The 8,949-nt window shown below is 36.0% G+C and overlaps 1 protein-coding gene across 1 annotated transcript in view; it reads right to left on the bottom strand.

Annotated features, from left to right (window-relative positions):
- Positions 1-2,489: 2,489 nt before the first annotated feature.
- The window catches only part of CNTN5 (contactin 5), a 221,962-nt gene continuing 215,502 nt past the window's right edge, over positions 2,490-8,949 (bottom strand). The window contains exons 18-21 of the mRNA XM_034072837.1: positions 6,229-6,415; positions 5,626-5,738; positions 4,071-4,239; positions 2,490-2,593 (exon numbers count right to left, since the gene is read on the bottom strand). Coding sequence (XP_033928728.1) covers positions 2,490-2,593; positions 4,071-4,239; positions 5,626-5,738; positions 6,229-6,415 — 573 coding nt within the window. The remainder of the gene's footprint in view (positions 2,594-4,070; positions 4,240-5,625; positions 5,739-6,228; positions 6,416-8,949) is intronic.

Here is an 8,949-nt window from a genome sequence, read left to right as displayed (position 1 = left end):
AGACTGCACTATTACAATCTTTTACATGAAGAAGGAAAGAGCTTTCCTTTGCAACTAAAAAAAGAGTATGTCATGGTAAGGAATCATCTTCTACAAAGTAACAAATAGGTAATACATAGATACTTAAACATTTAAAACATGTTTATTAATATATTTAAGATGCAAAATACATATTCTGTTCATGTTGAATATAAAACATACCCCTTTTTTGTCCCTGTAATACAACTACATTATCTGATGGTATGTTCAATATTTCTATCTGTATCTTGATACTAGACATCGAGATAGATAAGTCTAGATGCAGCTCTATCTCCTTATCAGACTTTCATTCTCCATATAAAGCATAGCCATTTATTGTATTCAGAAAGCTGTTAAACCAAAATGCCACCAGCAGTGAATGTAACATTTTTGAATATTCTAAAATAAACTGCATTGGCAAGAAACTGTATAAAAAATAGAGGAAATTATGCTTAACTAATTTATAAAATAGCCATTTTGCTTTTTGGTGCATCACTTTATTCTTGTTTATTTTAACCTTCTGAAAAATCATGGTTTGCTGATGCAAGTTCTTTGCACAGTAGCAAAGAATAGCACAGTAGTACTGACAGCAGGTGGGTATTTTCTACGAGTTTGCTCAAGGTGCATTCCACCTTCCTTTCTTTGATCTCAAAGGCTTTTCCAGAAGCTGAGATGCAGGTCTCCTTTTGTCTCTATAGTCTTTGCTCAGCTATTTATCCTGCCTTTGTTTTCCTAGCAATGTGGTAATTAAATTTAAAACCTATTTTTTTTTTAAAAATTTTTTAAAATATTAGTGGGTAACAAAGAATTGAATCATCTCTAAAAATTTTACTGATAAAATACTCAAAAGAAAAAAGATCATTCAGCTTTTTACCTACCAAGCACTCAGTCTGAATTGTGTCTTCTTGGCTACTATTTTAAAGCTGCTAAGAAAGGGCACAGTTAGAGAATTTTAGACCCAGAACCCATCAACCCAAATAAATTTGCTTCAAAACTTTTAGAGGGATGGACAGCCACTAGAACCATGCTGTTAGGACACGCTTGTTGAACTCTTTTGACTTGATTTTTCCAAGGCAAGGGAATGTTCATCCTAGGCATGATCTCTAGATACATGGTGATAAAACACCCTCCCTCATAACACTGTGCACATGACCATAGCTGTACAAACTCATATGCCACATATCCTGGGGATTATTTTGATTTAGGTGCCAATACGTGAAAAGGTCTTCCAATGTACAAAAATTGTTCACGTTGTCTACCAAGTGAAAAGTTGTTTGGTACAGCAAAAAGTGGGGATTAAAACTGATAGCACGAAGTCACTACAAGAATAATATCTAGTGAGCTACAGAAATTGAGCCAATTAGCTAAATAACTGGAATGATGCCCAGTAGCACTTAGCCAAGTATTTTTTTTTAGACACAGCATTCTCCAAAATATATCCTACTGGAGTCTGTATATATGTGAATGATTACATTTCAAACAATGTTAATATTCTGTCCATAATATGCTTTCGTACATACTTCAACTTGATTATCAAATACATAAAGCACAGAATGTTACTAAAAATGGACCCAGAGGAAAACAAAAAGTTACAACTGAGAAGTGGTGGGAAAAAGTAGGTTTATCTCCTTGCATTGCTTTATTTGTGTGCTTAGCAGCCTAATGTTTAAATTCCCAGTGTTTTCATTGTCATATGCATTTTGAATTTTTATTGGCTATTGAAAATAAATATTTGATTCGTTTGACATCAAATCATGTGGGATTTGATAAAAAACAGACTGTTTCTGTTTAATCATTTTCCATTTACCTTGCAATAAAATAAATGGCTTTTCTGCTCCATTTTGCTACTTTCTGAGTGTGCTGGCTAGTATTTTATTGAGATTCTTTTTATTAATTACATACATAACCATAAATAATTTTTATTAAATAGATAATCAACAAATTCTCTCTACTTTTGCAGTGGGCTGTGTATCTAAACTATATTTTTCTCTAATCAGTAGGAGCCACCAGCCATAGGGGATGCAAGAAAAGTATTTGACAAAGCTGTATCAAACTTTGTTCTACGTTTTAAAAAGGAGTTTTTTTCCAAACCAAACAGATGTACTGTACTAGACACCACTATTTAAACACCTAATGATACATGACTGGGGTCACCAAAATAGAGCGTATTAAAAAAGTAAAGTACCTTTGACAGGAATTACCTTTGCTTACAAAAGTTTATTACATACAATCTGCATACTTTTGGGCCAAGAAGTGTCCCCTCCCCAGAGGACTTTTACAAACAAAGAAGAGAAAAAACCTGATGAATTATTGACCGTGTCTCCAATGCTCCTCTAAGTGCACCACAGGCTTTTCTATGGGTCTTTAAGCATTAGCTTGGGTTTCCAGTTACTCCACGGACATAAAACTCCATCCCTTGGTGTCATCAAGGTAAAGCAAAAAAATAACAACAACAACAAAATCTGCAGTCTTCACCATGAAGCTGAAGGAACCATCAATGCCAAAATCAGTGTTACAGAGGACGAGGAAGTAGACAACACATGTAAGGTGGATTGAGCACTTGTTACTTTCCCTCCTAAAATTAAAAGCAAAGGAACAATGAATAGGAAGTTCCAAAACAGTATGTGATTTTATGCCTTAAGCCTCAAAAAGTATTATACTGCATAAGATGCCCTGAGTCACAAGCACAAATCTTCCTGGAACAAGGAATCAAAGCTAGCCCTTGATCTTGATGTTTATCCAGAGGAAAATGTAGTCTTTTGCTCAGGCCAGTGACATTATTAGATCATAGCAGTCCTTTAAAAAGTCATGCTAACGGTAATTGTGCTATGGGCTGGTGCTGGCAACAGATTACAGAATGGGAAGGGAACCAGACCAGGTTTCTTTGGACAACAGTTGTTCTAAGTGGAACTGATCTGTTGTGCGTAATCTAATAAAAAATATCAGGTTAGAGGGAATGAAAGATTTTGCATCCTGGAATTATAGATCTAAAGATACATGAAACCATGAAACTCCATATTCCATGCAGGAGGGATTGGTGCCTCCTACATTCTGATGATAGCACTGTATCTAGTTTGTGACTAGAGTAGAGCTGAAATTTAGGTGAAGATTGATGTTTCTGGCTCACACTTTTTGGATAGTGGTCCTTAAGTACTCCTAAAAAGAAATGTTTGGTAGAATTTTAAAGTGTTAGCAGAAAGTTAGAATTAAGATGCCTCACTATGTTTAGGCAAAAGACAATGTTATTTTCTGGTTCTTGCCACTAGTACTTCCATCCCTTTCTTACCTGTGTAATATAGATACTTTAAATTCTTTCAGTATATTTCAGTAACTGAGGAAATAGAAGCTAGACATCATAATTAACATCATAATAATAGATTAATAATTTAATAAAATAATTAATATCTACTCAATTGAGTCAGTGGAACCTATAGAGAAATTCAGCTTATTCTAAAGCAGGCACATACACGGGGTTCAGCTACCTAAATGAATGCCATTTTAGCTGTGTTTAATAGTACACCTCTGGCCTCTGACTAGTGGTTCAGAATGATGTGTGTATCCTCTAAATCCCACATAGTATCTGCCAGTTCTGTGCAAATGTTCGGGATACCTTAGGGTGTCCTTATGTGCCTATGTCCAACTATTTAAATTCAGAATATCAGCTGAACTGCTGTCTAGGCTTCACTGTCGGTCTGTATGATTACATCTCAGCTGACTATAATGCTATTTGAGACACCTAGTACACATGCAGACATCTACAGTTCTGTTAGGTTTGTAGATGTTATCCTAGAAAGAGAGAAGTTTCCTGTAAATCCTCTGCTTTGTTTATCAGCCCCACATGAATGCCTCAGATGCTCTTGTGCATTTGAAATGGCACTAGATGCTTTTGTTTCAGCATAGAGCTGAAGACTGATTAATAATTTCATATAAAAGCTAGAGAATTGTGAGAATGTTTTTTGATTTTTGGGTGTTTTTTTTTTTCAGGTATAGAATAATAGAGTTAATGAGCATTGCTATAATCACCACTCTTCCTAATATAAGTGTAGCCTTACCTGCAAGAGATGGAACTCTGATTTGGGGACTCGCAGTCCCATCTCCTCCTTCACTGACAGCACAGACCTCAATGATGTAGACACCAACATCGGGAAGAAGTACCACTGCGGAGGTTTTCTGTGTTTCTATAACTTGACTGTTGCTCTGGCCTTCTTGCCTAAATAATACCTATGTCAATAAAGTAGATGGTTATAATGGTCTTTCGAGTTATATCCCAGACATTTTGTATAGATAGTGCAGTCAGTGAAATGTGAACTGTTTCACGATTTTATTAAAGTTTTCTTGACATTACAACAGCCATCTGCTGTTCTTCCCTCTCCCCAATGATTTCATAACATTAATAGCAAAGTATATTATCAATTAATGAATGTGAAAGGACATTGATTATGACCCAGACCAAAGATATAGCATCTGCCCTCTCCAACATTAGGTGTTTCACATGGTTTTCTAAAAAATTTCTTCAAAATGCATTTTGGGTTCTGATTCAAATTCTTATTCCCAAGCTCAAGTAGGTATTTGTGGTTTTGGCTTAAGAATCCAACTTTAAATGTGAAGAAAATGCCTAAATAATGTCCTTACTGTGTTTACCTTGGCTAAGTTAATTGAGATTAGCTCAGATCTGTCCCTCCATCTCCTGTGAAACTCAGTGCAAACTTATAGCACATGGGAGGAAAGCAAGTGAATATATACCTGTCTTTTTGGTTCTGTGTAAGAATTTCTGTTCCCAGACAATACTGGAAAGGTCAGAGGAGTGTAAAAAATCCAAAGCAGTCAACTTTTCAGAATCTCAACTATTCATAACTTTTTCAGAATCTCAACTATTCTGATAAAGGTTAGAGAAGCTTCTGGTTTATTTGAATCATTTTATACTTTCTTGTTGATATTTCCTGATGCATCAGAGAGAATGTCAAATTGTAGTCTATAGAAATGATTGTATATATGCTTCAACCCCTCACCCCCCAAAAAACTTCAAAATCATTCTGCTTTGATTTAAAAGATGGAAGCAAATTCCATTGTTTTTTATTATTTGATATTTAAGAGCTAATCTGGATTTTACTCTGTAAAACTCCAAAACTTTAAATGCCAGATGTTACCATCCACATTGTTGAACACCACCAACACGATCACAAAACAAACTGAATTATTTGTGTTTCTGCTCTAAAAAAATATTAATTTTAATGTCATTTTAATAGGCCTTATTCTTCTGCATTTCTCTAAATCCTACTGCAAACACAGTTAAATTTAAGTGTTAGTAGGAATTTCATTGCAGGCTGGTCTTATTAATAGCCACTTCTGAGTCAGATATGATGATGTGATCCTCTCAGATAGAGTTTAGTCAGTTTATAATCACTAGTTGAAAATCACAACATAGAAAATGTTGGGACAATTTGCTCTTTTAAATTTTATTTATTGCTTTTCATGGTGAAAACTGATTGCAGACAATCTGTATAACCTACTTTATTTACAGAGAGAAACCAGAAAAGGGAAAAAAGACAACAAGGAAGAGGAATTGTTCGGAAGAGAGAAAGGTGAGAAAGGGAGGGAAGCACTGACCTTGTATCCCATTACATCAGATTCATTAGCTAGAGATTTGACTGGCTCCCACCCAAGAGAAACATGAGAGCCATCCTGTATCCACATAACATTGCCTGGTGCTTGGCTGGGAGCTGAGGAGAAAAATAGCATGTACATATTCTTGGAAATCAAAAGAAACTACCTATTAATGTAATATATATGTGACATATAATGTAAATGCAATCTTTCACTACATTTACAACTGGTTGTGTTAGGAAGGTCCCAGCTGTAGCAAGAATACTTGATTTTTTTTTTGTATCATAATTGTCATTTAATAGATTGTGGTGTATCTACTCTGCCCATCCCATAGCCTCTGTAGAGCTTATGAACTTGAACTCTTTGCTCTCCCTTCTTTATGAAAAATGCCTTGTTTTCTATGAATATAACCTTTTTTATGAATGCAAAGTCATTTGAATTCATGTCTATATATCAAAGCAAAGCCATGAATCATTCCTGATTATTATTCACTCTTACTAAAGGAAAAAAAACCTACTTATATAGACCCTTATTAAAGGAAAACTGAAGAGGGCAGAGGTTGATCCCTGACTTCTCCCTTTGAGCAAAGGTACTGAGATCACTTACGGGACTTCTTGGTTGCTGCCTGCACAGCAGTGCTAGGTGGTCCATACCCTGCAGCATTGTATGCCCTCACTGTTAGGTGATATAATGTATTTCCTTCTAATCCTGTCAGGAGAATGGATGACTCATTTCCCTCAGTTTTGACTTTTTCTGCTGCTTCTTCCTGCTCCATGTCCTTCCAGTAACCAACCTGCCAACAGGGAACCAAATGAAGGATTAATTTAGGCATCCGGGAAGGTCCAGGTGCTCGTACTTGTTATCCTGTGGGGAGTCATTTTGTCATTTATGTTTTTTGTCTGATCATCAGGCCCTCTTTAAACCTGTGGGATTTGCAGCCTAACCTCAGAGCCAAGCAATGCTTACTTCTCCAAAATGGCAAGACTCCGAATATCACAGTATTATCTGAAGCTCATTGATTTGCTGTGTACTGGCACAGAAGATCTAACTAAAATCAGAAAAGATGAACATTTCAGAGAATTCAAGGAAAGCTCAACCTCTGCTATGTCACCAGAATATCTATGTTTACCCTGGAAAGCTGTGACCGCATCAGTTAAGAAGTGTTGTGAGCAATATTTCTTTCCTGGTCCTTTGCAACTGAGAGCCACAAGATTTGCTATCAGCATAATGAATAAGAAGTGACAGAACACCAAATGGAATCTTCCATTCATCTGAAAATTCTTATATGGAAAAAAAGAATGAAATTGATTCAGTTTTAGTTCTTGACTAGAAAGAGGTTTTTAGTAAACACGATTTTGATATTTTTATGCCCTTCCTTTTCAGTCATAAACCCCCTATAAATGATCTTTGGTGGTTCTTAGTCCATATTTCTGGTACCTGCACTCATAATCTCAAAGAAGGTATAGAACTGAGCTACGAATTTGACGAGTCTCTTTCCTCAGGGACCAGGTATTTTGCAGGTCATAAATGTAAAAAAGCAGTGCTATATCTTTTTAATGTATCTAGGTGACTTACTCAAGTAAGGTAGTACTCATGGGGCCCTATTTTCCTTAACAGGAGATGTCACTAATGTACCATTCAAAGACCTCTATTCAGCTTACCGTTATTCATGCTGAGACCTACTTGCATTTATTCCACATTTTGACCTTTTCTGTGAAGTTGCTTATTTCATAATAAGGTATTCATATTATTTCTGGATTACTTTTCCACTGAGAAAAAGGTCATGGACAATAGAGCACTCTTGCAAATGTATCCCCCCAAAAATGGCAAGCCTTAAAAACCAAGGGGTTCATAGGGAAATAAGATCAATGAGTACTATGCTGACCTTTTATAATTGCACTAGGACTTCTATTAATAAAAAATAAAATCTAGAAAGACCTGGCTGCAAAAAATACACATTTGAGGTCATATCCTCACTTGAATAAAGTGTCTTTGTTAATTTTGATCAAGGGTATATCAGTTTGTGCTAACTCAAAGTCTATTCTTTCAGTTGTAAAATAAGTATCTTTTTGTGTGTGTGTGCCTACATTATCTCGTGTTTAAATGCTGTTGCTTTAATTCTTAGATTAAGAACAGCTCAGAAAACTAATCTATCTGTAATCACGACTTGTTGAAATGTGTGATTCACTGATGTATTTAGCTAGCTGAATGCTTGACCAACCCTACTAGTATCTGAAATAATACCTAGTTACAGCATTCTTGGAGGGAAAAAAGAATGAACAGCCATTTATTCACACACTAGAATTGAATGCTTATTATCTCTTGGTTGGTCAGATTCTTTTCATTTTACTTGCAATGCATCTTTATAAACTTTACACTGACGAGAGCCACATGTATTAAGCACTATACAAACAGGTAGTGAGAAACAAAGTGAGGTGTCCTGGATACCCTATCATCCAGTAACTGAAGTCTGCTGAGGATCCAATGGGGAAGTGGTCAGAAATTAAAAGCTACTTGCCCAGGGTTACAGAGGTGGACAGTAGTAGGGGTGGAAATGTAACTGAAGTAGTGAAATGCTGGGTCTAGAAAGCCAGAAGCACAGCTGTAGGTAGCTCAATAGGTCTCATTATTTATTCACAAGGCACACCATGTCTCATGTGAATGCAATGTACAACACAGTAGATAGTCCCCAGCTTTTGCATGGAAGCTTATTTTTATAAAGAAGTTGTGAAAACCTGATTCTCCAAATATTGGTGTTAGGACTACATAGGTATTAAAGCCTGATGAGAGTGGAAAAAAGCATAACTCAGCCCTTTTGATATTTCTCTCCTGTTTGGAAATGCACTGCACCACTGCTTATATGGCATACTAATATACTAATTATATTTTGCACGTTAAATCTGCAAAAATAACCATGTGATGTTCCCTACTAGTTCTGCTGCACCACATGGCAAAGGGATATTCTTAGGGGAATTGATAAATGGTATCAAGCACCAAAAGCATGAAATGCAATTAGTCAATGCTTCTATTTCAGTTTCTTCTGTACTTCAAAGCCCTTACATGTTTGGTCCCTGCTTTTAAAAATCTTCTTAAAGTTTTGCCAGGTGAGTTTGGACTTTGATCTTAAAATATGCATTTTTCTTTCTTTCATAATGCAACATCCGTTTGTTGCATGGACTAAAGGAAAAACTGCTTATTAAAAACGAGAACTTAGTTGTTGACTGAAGTCAATGGTGGGGGAACTGTGAGCTGGAGAGAAAGCAATAATGTTTAAACAACTGACAAGAGGAGATGCAGAAATGTGCAGCCTGCTTCGTTAAAACATCA

This window comes from Melopsittacus undulatus, chromosome 2 (genome assembly GCF_012275295.1).
Source record: "Melopsittacus undulatus isolate bMelUnd1 chromosome 2, bMelUnd1.mat.Z, whole genome shotgun sequence".
NCBI lineage: Eukaryota > Metazoa > Chordata > Aves > Psittaciformes > Psittaculidae > Melopsittacus > Melopsittacus undulatus.
This window is presented reverse-complemented; position numbering and strand designations above follow the sequence as displayed.